The sequence below is a fragment of the Mustela erminea genome, chromosome 3 (assembly GCF_009829155.1).
Source record: "Mustela erminea isolate mMusErm1 chromosome 3, mMusErm1.Pri, whole genome shotgun sequence".
NCBI classification, from domain to species: Eukaryota; Metazoa; Chordata; class Mammalia; order Carnivora; family Mustelidae; genus Mustela; species Mustela erminea.
The window spans coordinates 157,281,317-157,302,040 of NC_045616.1; the positions used below are offsets into that span (position 1 = coordinate 157,281,317).

The following is a 20,724-nucleotide window of genomic DNA, read 5'->3' on the forward strand; positions in this document are numbered from 1 at the left end:
TTGAGTTCCCATTGCTGCCCACTTGATGAGGCTGTTTCTCAGTCTCCCCAGGGTCATGCCCTTGGCCTGCCTTGGCTGTCACTTGTCATGTCCCCCACCCCCCCAGGACAGCGTGGCTACTTCTGACATCTACCCGCCTCCCCAAATAATGAAAATAATCTGCGTTCATATCTGGCTGCTGTCGGGACGCTTTCCTCTCTCTGCTAGTGCCGTGGACATCGTCCTGGGCAGGCCCATCACGTGAAACAGTGCTCCTTGGAGACCCTTCCCACACTCATGCATTTGTCGCGGCTGGTTTCCGTTCTGTGCCGCTTCTCTGGCACTTACTGTTTGCGCCTGGGCTGACTTTCTCCTCCACGGTCCCCAGAACGTGGCTTCAGCCACATCAGCTCCTCTTCAGCATGAGGTGAAGGGGGCAGGCAGGATTTGAGTCAGAGGCCAGAGCATCTCCCATGAGGGAGGCCAATTTGTTTCTAGAAGCTACAGCAATAAAGCCCAATGCCTAATGGGGGCTGATACTTGTGTTTTCCCCTCTGCGATGCTGATTCTGTGATGCTGATCTCGACTGTACACGTCATTGTTCTTCTGCTTCATTGTTGAAAACACTTTCCTTTTCTCTGCTCTCTTGCTTCACAGCTGGGCAGCCGCAGGGAACCTTTCAAAGCCTTGGTGCAGACCGACTAGTTTAGGCTTCTAAATGTGCACACACCGAATCCAAGCAAGAGAGGACACTGTGTTGCTCAGGCTACGGTTGAATTCGAAAGCTGGATGTGTTGTACTTGTATATCGTGATGAATGTCCATGATCTTTAAGAATGAAGACTCGTGAAGAGTGGTTTTGTGATTGTCTTACTTAACTTAAACTCAGTTTCAGAATCCGTTGCCCATTTCCTTTGGTCCATTCCATAGATCAAGAGAGTCAATTAATAATTGAGGTTTACCTTTGTCTTTCTCTGTCTCTTTCACACACACACACACACACACACACACACACACACACACACACACCCCTTATTCCTTAACTTTCTAGCCAGTCCCAAATGGGCACCTGTTGACATGCAGAATGTCCCTGTGAACTCCGCGGTGTGAGGAGAACTGTGCTAGACACATTCTTAGCAGGAGAAGGCTTAGGAAGCCAAAAATCATTACTTTGTTGTCCCTTGTTCTCATGATTTTTATGACCTGTAATAGTTTGCATCCATTAAAAATAAAACTCTCTTTTTGTATTTTGTAGAAACTACCTCTTCAGGTTACAGCTCGAGGATTTGTCTCTGATCCAGGTAGGTGCGATTTTCATTTCTCAAGCTCCCAGTTTCACCACATTAGCTCACGGCTGGCGGGGAGGGAGACATGTCTGTAAAGGGACTGATCTGGGCAGAGCGGGGACATGTTTCCCCAGCGGGCCGGGCTGCAGGACTCCTGGCTGCCCTCTTTGACGTGACTTAACCCCTGCTTTCGGTCCCCATTGGCCCTTTTCTCCTACTGTGCGGCCTCCCTCCCTCTCAGGGCATCATCCCAACTTATCCTTTGTCAAATGGTGGGCAATTCGAAGGACACCTCCGCAGCGCCTGGGAGTGCCCTTCCCCCCAGTGAGTCGCTGGTTATGTAATTTGCTGCCTTTGGCCATCAGATTGTTGTAGAAAACATGTTTGTTTCCTCTTTATCACCTGTAATGAGATCAATATGAACAGAGGGATTGAAAACCACATAGAGCAAAGAGTAAGTGTTGATAGATAGAGATCCTGTTTGCCTATTTCCAGTGTTACAGTGTGAGGAAGGAGCCTGACTTCCTTCTGTCTGAATAGAGGATGTATTTTAGTGCCAGATCTGAATCACCAGGGCCCACTTTTGCCCTCCTGGCTTCTTGAAGTATCTGGTACCCAGGGTCTCCTTGGACAAGGGGAGAGTTAGGACATGAATACCTCCCCGGCCGAGCATCTGGAACTCCCCACAGAATGTGCTGGAACTCCTGGGCTTGGTGCAACTTGGGGAAAAGTTCTTCAGCCAATTTTAGTATCAGCCTCGTGTACTAGAGTCTAAGAAACAGTGGGGAGAAGTTGAGACTAGTGTCCTCTCTCTGTCATGCTGGAATGTGTGAGCATCTGGGAAACTCCAGATCTAGCAAGGATTTAACAGTAGACCCATCTTGGATTCACCGGGGCCTCAAAATAAGCCAAAGCTGATTTTGGTAAAAAGGGCTCCGAACGTCTATTGACGTGGGTTTGGGATCTAGCTTCACGTGTCCCTGCAACTGTGTGTTTCCTCCTCTGTGAAATGGCCACAAAGGACTGCCATCCTCATGCTGTCACTGCTCAAGTTAAGGAAGAGAAGGTGTGCGAAAGGGAGAAGGCTGGGGAATTTCTCAATAAGTCTTAACTGCCTTTGTTTTTAAAAATGATGGTGATAAATAATGACTTACTGTTGTCATCATTTCATCCCACCAGGCAGTGAGTTAATTGTCTTGCCACTAATTTAGTATATAAGTCTTTAAATGAGTTGGTTTGTTGGTAAAATCCTGAAGGTATTAATAAGAAATCCAAATGATCTGCCTTTTAACCAAAATGCTGTTTTTAAAACTCTGATTTTCAGTAATCTTTTATAAAGGGTATAGAGCTTTCAATAGATGGGAACTATATATTCTGCTCCTTTTGGTGCTTGCAGTATACTGGATTATCTGCTCCAGTGTGTGTGGGAGAAAGTGGAGTATGTAGACATGTGTACAAACATTTATTTACGTGTATTTACTCATTTCCTTGTCTCCTGGTTGTCCTGGCTGAGAGGGTCTGGAAGCTTTGACATCCTAGTAACAATGCATTTATTATACAGTTTTTGGTTTCTTTTTTTTTTTTTTTCTTCAGATTTTATTTATTTGGGAGTGAGAGAGAGTGAGCACAAATGGGGGGAGGGGCAACGGGAGAGGGAGAAGCAGACTCCCCACTGAGCAGGGAGCCCTACATGGGCTCGATCCCAGAACCCTGGGATCATGACCCGAGAAGGTACACACTTAACTGACTGAGCCACCCAGATGCCCTTACAGTTCTTCATTTCTAAATTTAATTCCTCACCAAAAGGAACCAATGTTTCTTGGAGAAGTAGCTGGTTCCAGGGCCTGGGTAGTGAAAGTCCCAGAGAAACCTGGGATATCTTTTTGTTTCGGGCATTAAGGACATGATGATCAAAGCATGATGAGGGCAGGTCAGGAGGTCCTAGGCATAGCTGGAAGTGGGTTCAGTGAAGAAATCTGGGATAATTTGATTGTTAAATCATCATGGTCTCAGATTATAACATGTTGAATAAACTTGGAATCAGTGAGGATATACTAACATCAGAATAACTGAATGAGCACACAGACGAGGCAGAAGGGACTGTTCTTCCTTCTGTGAAATGCCACATGACAAATACTGAAGGGGTGATTTAATTCCAAAATTGTTACTTGGTAACCTTGATAATAAAAATTGATTCAGGCACAAATGATCAATGGCTATGAAGGTGTAGGGGTGAGACTTTGACGATGACTGAGGTATTGATGTGGTCTCAATTTACCTATAACATATTTACTCTTTATAAAAGGAAAATTGTCTTTTGATGGTAAAGAAACCAGCCAGAATCACCATAACCACGGAATCAAAGGTCCCTTCACCTGTGATGGGAAAGCGAGCCAGTAGACATGCCCCAGTTGAATGTACAGGGAAGGGCCCAGCAGGATTTCCATGATATTTGAACTATAGATTATAACCACTTTTATCAGGAGGAACCATCATACGGACCAAAACTGAGGGGTATTCTATAAAACACTGGCCTCTATTTTACACAAATCACCAGGCCATTAAAGGCGTGAAAAGAAAGAAGGGCGCGTCTCCCTCATCAAGGAGACAAAATGGCACGGCAACCAAAGGAAACACTTGCTCCAACTCAGGTCTTGGAACAACAAAAAATGTTTCTCAGCTCTCAGGGACACTATTTTGACAACTGGCAAAATTTTAATGTCTGGGGGCTCCTGGGTGCCTCAGTCAGTTGAGCATCAAACTTTGACTCAGGTCATGATCCCAGGGTCCTGGGATCAAGCTCCGCATTGGGCTCCTTGCTCAGCACGGAGTCTGCTTCTCCCTCTGGCTGCTGATCACCCGCCTTGTGCTCTCTCTCTCTCTGTCAAATGAATAAAAAAATCTTAAAAAAAAATTTAATGTCTATAGCTGAAGTAGTAGAAATATATTTATTTTCTGATTTTGATAGCTATGATTTGATTATGTAGGAAACTCATCTTGTTCTTTGGACAAACCTACTGAGATAAGTATGGGTAAAGGGTATGGTTTTTCCAATATATTCTGAAATCATTTAAAAAATACATGCACGCAGAGCGAAAGAATGGTACAGCAAATGTGATTAAATGATAAAGGGGGAAATTGGAGAATTTAGATGAAGGGTTTATGAGAGCCCATTGTGTTTTTCTTTCAACTTTTCCTTGCAAAATAAAGAGATGCAAAGCATCGGGCCATGCCTTTGCCATGGACGTGTGCAGGCTATTGCTGTGGCCACGGGGAAACCAAGTCATTCTTCCCATCATTGCTTCCCACTGTTGTGATTGCCTTTTGGTGGAAATCAAGGTTAGGTCATTGGTGGAGCTGATGACATTGATGCAACCCATCAGCACTACCACCTGGTAAGAGAGAGAGCACGGCCTGCTGACTGAGGACCCAGCAAGAGGACTGTGACTCTCTGAACGGGGGCTTTGATGACAGTGCCTTGGGATAGCTGTCAGATGTCGCCATGCCTTTGGTCCAAAACCGTACAATTCTCCTTTTGCACATTTTGTGGTGTGTGTGTGCTGCTCGGAAGCCTACTGTTTACTCAGTGTGGAGAGAGATTAAACTGTCAGTTCTTCCCAACACACTGTTCTTTTCTGCATGTCTTTGGTAAAGTGGTCTGACTGATTTCTAGCAATACATCATTTTAGTTTAAAGGACGATTTCCAAGGGTGACCAAAAAGAGAGGTGCACTGATAAGGTGAGGGTTGTGCTGGTGTCGTGAGTGGCACTGTCTGCTAGAAACATCACTCGAGCCTCATGGCTGGTTGACTGAAACCTGTGGTCACACTGAACTAAGTGCAGAGAAATGGGAATTTAAAAAAAATATATATTGGTCTTCTCTCATTATATTGAAAAGGTTATTTCAATATGAAATCATTATAAGAAAATAATGGGATGTTATGTTTCTTCTTCTTTTTTTTTTTTCTTAAAGACTTTATTTATTCATTTGACAGACAGAGATCACAAGTAGGCAGAGAGGCAGGCAGAGGAGGGGAGGAAGCAGGCTCCCCGCTGAGCAGAGAGCCCGACGCGGGGCTCGATTCCAGGACCCTGGGATCATGACCCGAGCCAGAGGCAGAGGCTTTAACCCACTGAGCCACCCAGGCGGCCCCCCTTTTTTTTCTTTGCATGAAATCTATAAAATCTCATGTGGATTGTACACAGAAAGCACATTGGGGTTCAGAGTAGCCTCCGTCCAGGAGCTCAGCATGGCGAGGGTTACCTGGTTGAATGGAGAAATCAGAGTGGAGAACCTTCGACAGCCCTTGTCCCCGCCGGACAAGGCTTCACTGGCTCCTGCCTCTCCTGTGTGTGACAGCCGGGTCCCCTGCCCAGTGGCCGTGAGTGCTATTGCGTCTCCCTGTCACGCTGGGCCTCCACCTGGCCGGTCGTCAGGCAGCTTAGAGCTTCTCAACCCGGGGCCTCTTCCCCAGCAGCAGACATGTACCCTCGCCGTCCTCTCTGGGGGACACTTTCACCCCACCCTCTGAATCTTGGAAAAGGCTCCCGATCCTGAGTCCCCCCCAAAGCCCCAACGGTGACCGATCCCAAGTCAGCCCCTCTTGGAAACTCATCCTGAGTCCGCGTGGCCCGGTGACCCTCTGGTGCATTTCCCTGCCTCAGCTTCTACTTCAGAGGAGCCCTCACTGGCTGTCACGGACATCCACCCCGTTCCCGAGGAACCTTCTCTTTCTTTAGCTGGTGTCTGGTTGGAGCGGATCATTAGGTTACCCGGCGAGTGGTGGACTCAAGACGAATGTCTGTTGATTTCGAGTAATACATTTGCTGTTTAAATTTCTAGGCTTCCCATTGGTGGGATGTAGGTAAGCTTCATAGTCTGTCCCTAAATTTGAGGCAAGGAACACAGCCGAGAGACTAGTGCCATGAGCAGCGCTTGCCGGGAGAGGCGTCCAGGAACAGGTGCACGCACCCTCTCACCACAAAGGACGGTTCCAGGACGAAAGGGCCAGCTGCTGGCTCTGATTCATTCCTTTCTGACACGCCAGTCGTCTGTCTGCTTTGTCTTGTTCTACCCTTCTTCTGCCCTGAATTCGTCTCCTGCCTTGACAGTGTTTAGGATCAGAAACAAGAAAGAAGTTGCTCATTACTATTCCTTTTTGTCCTCCTACTGACTGGTAATCACAGAATTATAGAGACTGTCCCCCATCGGTGTCCCCCAAATTCAGCATGCCCCTTTACCTAGGGTAGCAAGTACAGCTCTTGGCTGGACCGGGCACACAATGAATGCCTCTGAGTGGATCCTGTCCCCCTGCCCTTCCTCAGGTCCCCATACTGGTGACCCCAGTTTATGCTGTTTGGTCAGAGGAGAAGGGGAGGGGCCAGGTTCAGTCCCCCCAGGGCAGAGAAGGAGGAGGGAACATAAGGTGTGGGCGTTGCCCGTGGGAGTCAGAGCCGTTGTCCATCCAAAGATGGTCCTGCTGTGGGGCTCAGCCCGTGGAACTGTACCAGAACCCGCAGGTGAGAGAAATGAACTTTGGTGAGGTGGCGTCAGAACGGGGACACTCAGACGGCCTGACAAGCCTGATGCCAGAAGCACTCAGGGACCGGAGTCCACAGAGCCCTGAATCCGAGTTCTTTTTCCCTTGGCCTGTCTCGTAAGGGCGAGCCGCCACTGGCGGGTCTCTAACGCAGTAATGATTTGAGTCGGCACTGGGTTGCAGCAGAATTCCTCTGTTAAACCCTGAGTGAACATGATCCATTGGAGGAAAATCTTATGGCATCACCCCAAAAATCTGCATATCTAAATCACCATGAAGTAAAATGACTGTACATAGAGTATTTGTTAAACAGGCGTGCCTTTTGTATTAGGGTGAGATTGGCAGTTAATTGCCTTAATTTAAGGACATAAAACCTGTTTTCCATCAGTGTCTGGAGAATCAGAGTATCCGTGTGATATCCTTTCTAAGCCATCTTTCCACTCAGAGGCTGTGATGTGTTTCCTCGTGGCCCCGAGTGCTGAACTTAGCCGTGGCATCTTGAAAACCCATCAGGCGCGGCGGTGGAGAATGAGGCGCTCCCCGTCACGCGTCTCCTGACTTCTTGTCCTGAAAACAGAGTCGGCTCTTCAACTTCACTTTTCTTCTTGCCTTGATCGTGGCAGCTATTTTGCAAGAACAAAGAAGCTTTTTGAAAAATAGAAAAATGCAGCTGGCCTCAAGACTAATTGACAACATTCACCCATCTGGATCGTGCCTCGAATGGCCCGAGGTAGACGCTCCTTGAATGGGGTCCTGAGAACACAGAGGGGCTGAGGCTTATTTAGCCTCCCTGTCTTACTAATATTCTTTTGGGAAATTGGTCAAATCCTTTTTTGTATTGTTTTGTTACTGTGGGAAAGGAATTCACAGCCCATTTCTCACTTACAACTGCCTGGAATAAGCAGATAAAAATTGAAATCTGTTTTCCAATTTGCCACGTGCCTCTCCACGATTTCTGAATTAAAAACTGTTAAGTCTCTAACAACCTGGTCCATCCTGGTAGAGGTTTCTCTTGGATGTTAGGGTAGATGTTGACTCTGTTTCCCAAATCTTTAGGTCTGGGGAATTGAGTTTCAACTTGAGACAGTTTCTAAACCAGTTTTCCTCAACTAGGGGCTGTTTAACCTGGTGGGAATCTCTCTCCCCCACTGGTGGGGGCTGCTGCATATCCTCCTGTGCACAGGGCAGCCTCTCCCTTTCCACAGAGACTATCCTGGCTCACGGTGGAAATAACCCCAAGGTTGAAACCCCACATTAGATCATTGTTGCCCGACTCTCTGTGATGTTAAGATTACTTGACTGAATCTGTGAGATCTGTGATGTGCTTAAGGAAATTTTCTCTTTTGATTTCTTCATGTATTTAACCACACATGTCTGAAACCTTAGTGGCCGTTTCTAAAGAAGCTGCTGGTATTCTTGAGTTTAGATGGTTTCCTTTTGTCAATATGCAGTTAAATTTAAAAATAAATTCAGTCAATTTATAATGTCAGGACCTCTCTGATGGCCCATGGCAGTATGACGTAACTACCCTCTGATGGAGTTCATTTGTATAATTGAAAGAATAATCTGTTACTTCATCATTTAGAGTAACTATTCAAATGGGAATTTCATATGGACTAATTTTTTAAATCAAGTTTTATATTTTTATTGAATGAGGAGAGACCAGTCTCTACTGTCGTCCTCAGAAATCATAATCCTAAACTTTATTTTTGCCTTTCTTTATCAAACATGTTCCTAAAATCATGATATTGTAGTAGTGGAAGGTATCATAGAGATGATTGTTATTAAAACCTTTTGGGGGGTGCATCTGGGTGGCTCAGTGGGTTAAACCTCTGCCTTCGGCCCAGGTTATGAACTCAGGGTCCTGGGATTGAGCTCCATATTGGGCTCTCTGCTCATCAGGGAGCCTGCTTCCCTCTCTCTCTCTCTGCCTGCTGCTTGCCTACTTGTGATCTCTTTCTCTGTGTCAAATAAATAAATAAAATCTTAAAAACAAACAAACAAAAAAAAACAAACAAAAACCTTTCAGGGGTCTGCAAACCAGGCCTTGTGGCTCGTAGTTAAAGTTTCTTTGGAACATGGCCATGCCCATTCCTTTGCATACCGCCCGCCTGGGATTATAGTTCGGGATGTTTCTTGGAGCACAGACACACCTGTGTGTCTCATACAGTGTCTACTTTTGCTGCAGAGCAGGGTTGACCAGTTGTCACAGAGACTGCCTGTCTATAACGTCTGAACTATTTACTAAGTGACCCTTTAAGAAAAGGTTTGTTATGTATCTGGTACATAGCAGTTCTCCGTGAGGGCTTCCTGAGTGAATGCGTGAACACAGTATGAGGCAGTGCAATTTGGTTTTTTTTGCTCTGTTTGTTTTAGCTTTTCAGACACTGTTGGGTTGCTGTGTTTGAGTCCATGCACAATGCCTTCGTGGTCCCACGTGACCTTCATCCCCACGTTCTGGACCCTTTGTGGACATTCCCCGTCAAGTGCTCTTTAGCTACCCATGTATTCAAACGTCTTTCTTTTCCTTTCCTCGGAACTTGCTGAAGGATTTACGATTGTTTATGTGTATTTTATAATGACGACTAGGAGCTTACCAGTGTCAGAGTCTCGGTGAAGGTGAGCTAACTATGTCAGCAGACCATCCTCTTCTCTCCGGGGCTGAACGCACACACACACACACACACACAAAGCTCGTTACTCATTTGCATGACAGTCCAGCACAGAGGCTGCGGGGGCCCCGTGCTCTGCTGCCTTCCAAGAACCCAGCATATTCTGCGCTATGGGCCCCCATCTTCAGCCCACCTTGGTAGGGGAAGCATGGAAGGCAGAATGGAAACCACGCAGAGGAGGTCATATGGGCCATGCCCGGATGTGGCACATCTCCCTTCTGCCCAAATTCCAATGGCCAACACTCAGTCTCATGGCCTTCATCAACTGCAAGGCGGGAGGAAGTATAGTCTTCAAAGCCAGGAGGAAGCAGAAAACTGGGGCATTAGGATGGGGGAAGGCACTAGACTCTTCTCCCAGACAGTGTTAGGAAAAACAAGACTAGCCCGGAGGGATGCCCTTGCTGCTCCCTGCTCTCCCTGCCCCCCTCCATCACTGCCATTCTCATTTTCTATGAAACACAAATGGACTTACTCATGCTGCCAACATGTCTATAAGCCACAAAGTGGAGATATTTTGAATAAACCACTTAGCCTTTTCGGACCTTAGTTTTCTCCATGGCGCACTTTGGAGACAAGAGCAGGGTGAGGAGTGGAATGTTCCTGCCATCCCTTTGATCATTAACATCGCAGTGTCCAGCATCCTTCTGCTTTCTCTTCTGTCATTGCTCAGATGACTCTGGTTTCCTCTTCTTCAAGGAAAAGCTTTCCCGCGATTGGAAACATGGCATTATGCTTATTTGAGGCAACTGCAACGACCCAGTTGCCACAGAGTCGTGATGACAGCAAGAGTAGCGGTAGAGGTGGCACGCACTCTACCCTCACTCCGTGCTCGGCTCTTCACATGCATCATCTGTCTTGACTTCTACCCTCTCAACATCACTAAGGTCGAAGTTATATTATTTTTAATATTTGATAGTGGAGGACTTGATGTTTGGAGAATTTATGTGATTTAACTAAAACCCCCCAGCTGGCATATGACCGAGCTAAGATTTGGATCTGGGTGTGTTGGGCTCCAGAGGACAGTCTCTTCGTCACTAACCAATATGCCACTTTCCTGTACTCATTGGTACGGACTGCTGTACCGTCTGTGGTTGACAGCTGACTAACAGCGAATGTGGTCGTTTATTGATAATGATGAGTTATATCTTGATTTTAGGTGAGGTTTCCTAGAAGCCAGAGACAGGGATTCCATATGCTTCGGCTTTACTGAGAGCATGTGCTTAGCAGGTGGGGATGAGCAATATAGCAGAGAGTGGAAGGAGGCAAGGATTTTCTCGGAGCTGGAGTCTAGTATCAGCATTATCCCAAGGGGATGCTGGAACCTGGATAGACTTTCAGTTGGTCTCCTTTGAGGCCAGGGGGATGATGATTTACACTCAACTTCCATTTGCCTTTCATTAGCTACTGATTTTTTTGTTTGGGGGAGGTGTAGTGACATAGTTTCCTAATGAGGTGGTTCTCATCAGCCAAGAGCAATTTTCAGAGAGGGGGCAGCTGTGAGCCAGTGCAGGCCAGTGCTCCCAGCAGCAGTGGAAGGGCCACTGTTCTATAAGGAGAGCTGGGAAAGGAACCAAGAACACGCAGTATGGTGTGTACTACTCAGTAGGTTTGCATATTTTCCTTAGGCTTGTCCTCATCCTCTAGAACTTGCTTGCATAGGCAGCAGCCCCTGCCACCAAAGAGGTGAAAGATTTGCAAGTCTTTGAGAAAAGAAGGTAATACATACTTGATTACTGAATGCATTCTCTTGTGTCATGCATGCCTTCGTCTTTAATGATTTTCCGTATCCATTTCTGATTTTATGCCCCAGAAACTGAACTGAAGATGCATGAATATTTTTCTTAGTTGTGTGTCTCCTTTGGTTTCCTGAAATAAAGTCGGAAGTTTCTGTGAGCCAGCAGCAAATACTGTCTGACAATTGCAGGCTGGTAGATAAACGGAGGGGTCCATTTCATTTATCTAAAATGCGTTTCTACTGCTATATTGCGGAAGCGGCCCCAGCCTGACAGAACTGCTGAATGATGGCCCTGCTTCGATTCTCTGCCCTGCTTTCCGTTTCCATATTTCCGTGCCTCTCCCCAGATGCTGACACAAATAGATAAGCCAACACACCAGAAGCACCCTTTGTTTCTGACATAAGTAAAGGATTTCTCATTTGGGTAAGAAATTAGGTATTCAGTGACCTAGGGGCATAGTGAAAATGAATGGCAAGAGAGAAATTAAATGAAAAACACATGAGTCACATGGGGCTACCATTCTCGACAGTGATGAGACTGAACCTTGTGATGTGGTGGCTCTTTGGCATAGGGGCTGTTTGCTGTCCTGAATTTATTCAGTGACTGTGATGGACTTGGATAGAGTAAGTGTGCATAGAGCTGTGATGGGCCCTGCCTTTGGTTAATGTATGTGTATCAGACACTCCTTTGGCTGTTCTCTAACAGCTAACCTTTTAGAGGTGACTTGATACTTTCTCATTAGGTCACAATGTTTAATCTGTGTGCATCGGTTCTTACAGGCCTAGGGGCTTGCCTCTTTCAAATGATAGGATACAATCTCTGCTGTGACCTTATATGGGTTGACTGTACAGCTTGATTCTTGAAGGTCAACCTTGTTTTCAATTTTGGGGGCTACTCAATTATTATTTACATGTTTTATGGAAGGCACAGAGGCAAGGTGCCCACCCAGATATTCACTATTAGGTGTCTACTTAAAAACAAAAGAGATAAAAGTGTGTTTGAGTTAAAGTCCAAAGACCTCGTAAAGTTCTTTGCTGGAAATTTTTAATCATCATTTGGGTAAAGGAGCATTGAAATCAAAAGTAGTCTTCAAAGTATAGACATCAGATTCTGGTTCAGGAAGGTGGAGACACCCACTTACTGCTCTTCCACCCAGAAAAACATGGCACTTAAATGACAATAAAGATATGTAAAAGGAAAAACTCAGTGAACTCTAAGAATGGAATCTTATATGTATCCCCCAAGTGGTTTGAGGATATTTTTTGAAGGCACCCTTTATTTGGAAATTTAGATATATCCAAGAACAGAGAATAACACAACCCAGAATGTGGTAGTAAAAGCCAGATGACAACTACAGTTAGTTACTTCACATTAAACAGTCATAGTCCAAGGAACATAATATGACATTAAAAAAAATCCAAATATTACATTTAGTGAGATTTAAGAAAATATTATAGTTATTCAGTAATTATGGAAGATTGAATACTCATGATTACTTCAGCTCTTTCCTGACACACCATTTTGAAGATATTTAAATGTTACGAGTTCACAAGAACAAGTAATATGGGAAAGAAGATTAATCTATTTTGGGTTCATCTAAAGATTAAGCCTCCAGTAGTTGCTGCTGAGAATGAGAGAAACCAGTAGACATTTGGCTCTTGCACAGAGTTGTTGCCACAAATTAAAGACTAAGTGGGCCTCAAATGCATGACCAGTCTTCCCCCTGAAGGCCATTGCCAAAATGTGACAGTCCTATGGCCAAAGATCTAAGTTAAAACAGAGTAGAAGGAATTTCCCCTCATGTTAAAGGACCAAAGAGCTAAATACCCAGCAGGTTCCTGACTGACAACTCAGGAAACAACACTCGAGAAACAAAGAAGAAGCAGAAGTCCATTGAATGTCCCCCAATGGCACCTCAGCCCTGACTCAGCTCAGTGTCTGCCAGTACCTCCCCATCCCCCTCATCTGCTTAACAGAAAAACAAAGCAATTCTCCCTGAAGGAAGATTCTTTGGTGAAAGTAGCATAATTCAGAGTCTGCAGTTGCCTTGGAGTAAAATAGTCTAAATGTGTGAAAAGGCAAAACTTTATGACAGATAAATTAGGTAAAAATAAGCAGTAGAATTAAACCCACAGATGATTCATTTAGCACAATAAAGTGGGAGATAAGTTGCTAGAAAATACCTAGCCTGAGGAACAGAGAGGAATTAGGGGAGAAATGTTAAAGGTAAGACACATATCATACATTCAAAATTTTATCTCACATATAATTTGAGCTTAAAAAGGAGAAGAGAAAAAACAAAGCAGTAGTTATAATCTCAGCAATTATTGCTGGGACTTTTCACAAATGATTGAAGACATCACTCACCAGGTTTAGACATTCCACAAACACCAAGAATGATAAAAAATGTAAGATCGCATCTGGAGACGTTATGGTCAAACTGCTAAAAACCATTGGCAAGGAGAAACATCTTAAAAAGAACCAGCGTGGGGAGAAGAAGACTCACAATCCTCAGTGGAGGAGAAATAAGATCGACAGCTGATTCTTCAATAGAAAGCGGAGAAAGCAGGAGACAATGGAAAGAGCAGTTAGCTCTCCAGACCTTCCCTCACTTTGTACAGCAGTACAGGACCTCCTATGTTGCCCTGAAAGAAGATGGAGGCTTGGGCTTAGAACATGACCAACCTGGAGGTACGTTGTACTTGGGGTACCCAGAAATAGCTTAGCTCTACCATATAAAAAATGGAAATTAAATGTAAGTTTGTGCCATCCCAGCTCCTCTCCCCTGTGTGTGGTGTTTGTGCTGATGTACACTTTATGTGGATGTTTAGAATACACATTTGTCAGTATTTACGAGTTGAACCATAGGGATATTGATATTAGTAGTCATTGCAACCCAGAAAAGTCACCGCCAGCATAATTAGCACTAGTAACTCCTGGCCTACAAAACAATTCATGTACCCAGCTCTGTTTTTTTTTTTTAAGTTCCCATTATGAAAAATTGGTGGTAAAACCAACTGAATGAGAAACTCAGAGGCAATAGAGGCAAGAAGGTACCATTAGTGTTTCCTGAAATCAGAGAAGGTACTACATCCATGAAACAAGGAAAATAAAATATGTAGTCTATTAAAAAGGCCTTCATGGATTATGTTTAAAATATGATTGGTAAAATGATGTCAGCGGTCAGTTGGAAAACAAATTTGGCCAAGTGTCCCAGAAAGCTGGTCAGAGACTGAGAGATGGGAAGGAATATGTGTGATGCGTGTGTGATGACTACACCAGGCCTACAATACAGGCTCCCACAGGGGAAAGGGAGACAAATATGATGAGGGCAAAGAGTTTATGGGATGGTTGTGCTGCAGACCAGAAGAGCGGGTTGGAGTAGGTGGAACAGTGTCAGAAGGTCTCCTTCCAGGAACCATATTGGAATCCCTGAGCTGTTAGAATGTATTTGGAGAAGGGGCGCCTGCGTGTCTCAGCTGGTAGAGCAAACAACTCTTGATCTCAGGGTTTTGAGTTCAAGCTCCAAATTGGGCATGGAGCCTACTTAAAAAAGGAGAAGAAGACGATTATATTTGGGGAAAATGCAAACTTAACGTTGGGCATTGCGGCATAAATCAGTTATAAGTACATAGAAAAAGAAACCAGAGTCAGGTACAGACTGAATGTTTGTCTCCCCCAACCCTCCATATTCGTATATTAGAACTTAACCCTAGTCAATAGGGTTTGAACATGAGGTCTTTGGGAGGGGAATAGGTCATGAAGGGAGAGCCCTCATGAATGAGATTAGTACCCTTTTGAAACAGACCCCAAAGACATTTCCTCCACTGTATGAAGTTACAGAGAAAAGCACTACCAAGGAGCCAGGAAGTAACCCCCCCGCCCAGACACCACATCTGCCAGCACCTTGATCTTGAACTTTCCAGCCTCCAGAAGAGTGAGAAATAAGTTTCTGTGTGTTATCAACTACCCAGTTTATGGTATTTTGTTATAGCAACCTGAACAATCTAAGACAGGACCATTATTAACTCCAAGAAAAACAAAACGGTTTGAAGAAACATTTCTTACTTTATGGCACATCTGTGAATAGTATTGACAAGTCATAAATATGTGAATGCTGAATATCCACGCAGAATTACAATGTAAGAGTGTTGAGAAAATAGGGACAGGAAGAGGTATATGTATTAAGGGGAGCATTGATAGGATAGGTTGAAAAAGGAGCCAAATAGTGATATTTTCAGCTGAAAAAAATTAGCAAACCCCAGTAAAATTTTATTATTTCGAGATGTGGAGATAAATGTCAAAACAGACCATAAAAGGGTTGGACTTTCTTCCTTTGAGCAGTGTATGGGACCCAACATAGAGGGCTTATTTGAGTCTTTTATTTTCGTTCTTGTAGATTACTTTATAAATTAAGTGCCTGTTTATTCAGTTAAAAAATTATGTCTGTATGATATATTCATAAGGCATGAGAAGGCTTCCATGGAAGAGAAAACAACTGAGGTCAAGAAATAATTCACAGAAATAAAAGTATGTGGTCTCACATATATGACTCATCAGAAATTATGCAAAATGAAATTAGAGGGTTCCATAAGAATGCCTTTAAGGAGAAAGTAGATAGTTTTAATTCAGATCAGAAGGTTAACAACTGCAAAGTGGTTAATTATATGAAGATTATTTTTATCAAAAGGAAAACTAGAAATGCAATTGGAAATTCTATGGGGAAACCAAGATAAATAGTAAGTATACAAGTAAATGGTGCTCCAAATAGAAAACAAACTTGGGATGATTTTGAGTATAAAAACGCAAAAGCAATCAATGTGGGTGGAACGTAAGGGCCACAGTTTTTATTTGTGTGTTATTTATGAGGATTTATTTATAGTTCACAATACAATCAATTTTCAGTGATACTTATTTTATTTTTCCCTAACAAGTTATTTGTCTCATGAATGGGATATTTTGCTGGATTAAAGTTCATCTTCTCCCTTCTGGTTTTTTTTGAGTATCACGGTAAAAACAAGCTTAGATTTCAAAATTTGTTCCTTTTCAAAATATTTTATATAAGCCTTGTTAAAATTGTCAAGGATTCTTTTTATAAGCTTTTATCTAGGCTCCCGTTAGTTAGCATACAATGTAATATTGGTTTCAGGTGTGCAATATAGTGATTGGACACTTCCGTACATTCCCCAGTGCTCACCGTGACACATGCCCTCTTTCCTCCTTCATCTCCATCACTTATTTCTCCCATCCCCCAACTCACCTCTCCTGTGAGACCTGAAACCATCAAAATCCTAGAAGAGAACACAGGCAGTTACCTCTTTGACATGGGCTGTAGCAATTTTTTTCTAGATCGATCTCCTGAGGCAAAGGAAACAGAAGCAAAAATAAACTGTTGGGACCTCATCAAGATAAAAAACTTCTGCACAGCAAAGGAAACAGTCTGCAATACTAAAAGGCAGCCTACAGAATGGGAGAAGATATTTGCAAATGACGTCTCTGATGAAGGGTTCGTATCCACCATCTATAAAGAACTTCCCAAACTCAGCACTCAGAAAATGAATAATCCAATTAAAAAGTGGGCAGAAGACATGAATAGACATTTTTTTTCAAAGAGAATGTACAGATGGCCAATAAGACACATGGAAAGGATTGTTTTTTGTTTGTTTCTTCTGATTCTTTTTAAATAGCTGAACTAAGTTTTACTACGTGGATGCATGAATGTGCTCTTCATTTTCATTTTTTAAAAATTGTAATTTAAATTCAGTTTAGTTAGCATGTAACGTATTATCAGTTTCAGAGGTAGAATTTAGTGATGTATCCGTTGCGTGTAACACCCAGTGCTCATCCCATCACATGCCCGCCTTGATGCCCAACCCCCAGGGACCCCATCGCCCCACCCACTCCCTCCAGAAACCCTCAGTTTTTTTTCTACAGTTAAGAGTCTCTTATGGTTTCCCTCCTTCTGTTTTCATCTTATTTTATTTTTCCTTCCCATAAACATAATATATTTTGTTTCTTAAATTCCACAGGAGTGAAATCCTCTGCTATTTGTCCTTCTCTGACTGACTTATTTTGCTTATCTTAGTACCCTCTCGTCCATCCACATTGTTGCAAACGGCGAGATTTCATTCTTTTTGATTTCATTCTTTTTGAAGGCTGAGTAGTATTCCATTGTGTATATAGACCTCCTCTTTATTAATTTTTTAAAAAGATTTTATTTATTCATTTGACAGACAGAGATCACAAGTAGGCAGAGAGGCAGGCAGAGAGAGAGGGGGAAGCAGGTCCCTGCTGAGCAGAGAGCCCGATGCGGGGCTCGATCCCAGGACCCTGAGATCATGACCTGAGCCGAAGGCAGAGGCTTTAACCCACTGAACTACCCAGGCATTCCCAGACCTCCTCTTTAATCTATATTGCTGACCTCATCCTCTATATGTTTACAACTTTTTTTTTTTAATAGTACATTTTAGGAATGTTTTGAGGTTCATAAGTTTGTAAAGAAATAGGAAGTTTGGGCATTCCTTCAGTTTGATCTCAATTTCTTATTCTTAATATAGAAATTAAATTTATTTTTTGAGATAAGTAAATTGGCAGTGGTGATCTTCCTGTGGTAGGTGGTTTGGTTTTTTTTTTAATACTTTATCATAATTTTCCAGATTGTCTGTTGGATAGATGCATTTTCCCTTACTGTGGCCAAAAGGTAATCAATTTAAATAGAGTCATGAAGAAAGCAAAAAATAAAAAAGAAAACAAAACTCTCAAAAACAAAATAAACTAATTTAAACCTGTTTCAAAAGTTCTTTGCATATTGTAATGAACATTTGTTAAGGGTTCCCATTCTGTTCTCTTGACTTGGGCCCCTTGTGAGTCTGGGAAGATGTGCAGAAGGAGTGGGGGTGCCCCTTCTCTTTTGCCTCCGCAGTTCCCTGCTATCCTAGCAGGTGCACGTCAGATTTCTGCACTTGACAGCAGCTGGTACTGTCTCAGATTTTGAAGCACTGGGTTTCTCTCTATTGGCTCACATTCGTGTCATGGAATCTTTAACAGCTCTTCGGTGCCAGGGATCATGCCTTGGCATTTGTTGCACGTCTCCTCTGAGAACAGCCACGAGTCAGGTTCACAAGCATGAAATGAAGCATACTGTTTTCATCACTGTCTGCCCCGTAGGCTCACTGAGACAGTACAGCACGGATGAGGTTCAGTCTGGCTTCTGTGGTGGTTCGAATGTGTGATGACGTCACTCTACCCGGAGGCTCCCCAGCAGGGTTCATGGAGCAAACCCACGTGTTAGTCTGCAAGGGACATCTGTCGCTGCTCACATCTGCCTTTTCCTTCTAGGACTGTGATTCTGTCGGTATTGCTGGTGGCACAGTGCGGTGGGTTAAAAATTGGCTCCCCAAGGGATGTGCATGTTCTAATCCTTGAAACCTGTGAACGTTACCATAGATGGTAAAACTGTAGTTAAGAGTCTCGGGATGGGGAAGTCATCTTGGGTGACATGAGCACATCCTGACAGTAGGAGCAATTGTTACTTTAGGAGGGGGCGGAGGGATATTTTTCACCTGCCTACAGAGAAGAAATCCCAGTGAACATGGAGCAGAGAGAAACTCGAAGACGGGAGTGATGTGGCCAGTAGCCAAGGCATGCAGCAGCCACCAGAAGCTGGAAAAGAGAGGGAAGGTTCTCCCCCTGGAGCCTCTGCAGGGAGTGTGGGTCTGTTGATACCTCAATTTTGGTCCAGTGGTACAGATTTCTGACTTCTGACTCCTAGAATTGTGAGAGACTAAAGTTCTCTTGACTGAAGCTACCAGGTTTATAGTCATTCATTAAAACAGCATTGGGGGCCTAGTGCACATGGCTTCTCATTTCTGAGTCTCCCGCATGGGCTGATGACCAGGGAAGCCTAGGAACTGTATCCCATGTCCATGCTCTGGGGTTCCGACAATGAACCAAGTGCAGTAATTAGTGGCCTTGCAGGACTTTGGTATATGCCCTGAAAGAAAAAAGGATTATCCTGGAAAGATGATGTCAGCTGGAGGCTACTTCCGACCATCTTGTCGCTGTGGGGTAGCCACCCAAGACTAAGACCCAGCAGACCCCCTCCCAACTAGGAATTGACACCCTTGAATTCTTTTTTCTTTTTATTAAAATGATTTATTTATTTTCAGAAAAACAGTATTCATTATTTTTTCACCATACCCAGTGCTCCATGCAATCCGTGCCCTCTATAATACCCACCACCTGGTACCCCAACGTCCCACCCCCCCGCCACTTCAAACCCCTCAGATTGTTTTTCAGAGTCCATAGTCTCTCATGATTCACCTCCCCTTCCAATTTACCCCAACTCCCTTCTCTCTAACACCCCTTGTCCTTCATGCTATTTGTTATGCTCCAGAAATAAGTGAAACCGTATGATAATTGACTCTCTCTGCTTGACTTATTTCACTCAGCATAATCTCTTCCAGTCCCGTCCATGTTGCTACAAAAGTTGGGTATTCACCCTTTCTGATGGAGGCATTATACTCCATAGTGTATACGGACCATATCTTCCTTATCCATTCGTCCATTGAAGGGCATCTTGGTTCCTTCCATAGTTTGGCGACTGTGGCCATTGCTGCTATAAACATTGGGGTACAGATGGCCCTTCTTTTCACAACATCTGTATCTTTGGGGTAAATACCCAGGAGTGCAATTACAGGGTCATAGGGAAGTTCTATTTTTAATTTCTTGAGGAATCTCCATACTGTTCTCCAAAGAGGTAAAGGATCTGTACTTGAGGAACTACAGAACACTCATGAAAGAAATTGAAGAAGACACAAAAAGATGGAAGACCATTCTATGCTCTTGGATCAGAAGAATAAACATTGTTAAAATGTCTATACTGCCTAGAGCAATCTATACTTTTAATGCCATTCCGATCAAAATTCTACCGGTATTCTTCAAAGAGCTGGAGCAAATAATCCCAAAATTTGTATGGAATCAGAAGAGACCCCAAATCGCTAAGGAAATGTTGAAAAACAAAAATAAAACTGGGGGCATCACGTTACCTGATTTCAAGCTTTATTACAAAGCTGTGATCAACAAGACAGCATGGTGCTGACATAAAAACAGACATATAGACCAGTGGAACAGAGTAGAGAGCCCAGATATGGACCCTCAACTCTATGGTCAATTAATCTTCGACAAAACAGGAAAAAATATACAGTGGAAAAAAGACAGTCTCTTCAATAAATGGTGCTGGGAAAGCCGGACAGCTATATGTAGAAGAATGAAACTCGACCATTCTCTTACACCGTACACAAAGATAAACTCGAAATGGATAAAAGACCTCAACGTGAGACAGGAATCCATCAGACACCTAGAGGAGAACATAGGCAGTGATCTCTTCGATATCAGCCACAGCAACTTCTTTCAAGATATGTCTCCAAAGGCAAAGGAAACAAAAGCCAAAATAAACTTTTGGGACTTCATCAAAATCAAAAGCTTCTGCATAGCAAAGGAAACAGTCAACA

General features: G+C 43.6%; 1 protein-coding gene across 10 annotated transcripts in view; it reads left to right on the forward strand.

Annotated features, from left to right (window-relative positions):
* The window catches only part of SEMA5A (semaphorin 5A), a 460,606-nt gene that overhangs the window by 222,867 nt on the left and 217,015 nt on the right, over positions 1–20,724 (forward strand). For all 10 annotated transcript variants that reach the window (XR_004284305.1, XM_032337782.1, XM_032337773.1 and 7 more), the window contains one exon: positions 1,234–1,279. Coding sequence is in view for 9 of the 10 variants with exons in the window: in XM_032337782.1 (XP_032193673.1) it covers positions 1,234–1,279 (46 nt within the window). In the remaining variant the exon portion in view is untranslated. The remainder of the gene's footprint in view (positions 1–1,233; positions 1,280–20,724) is intronic.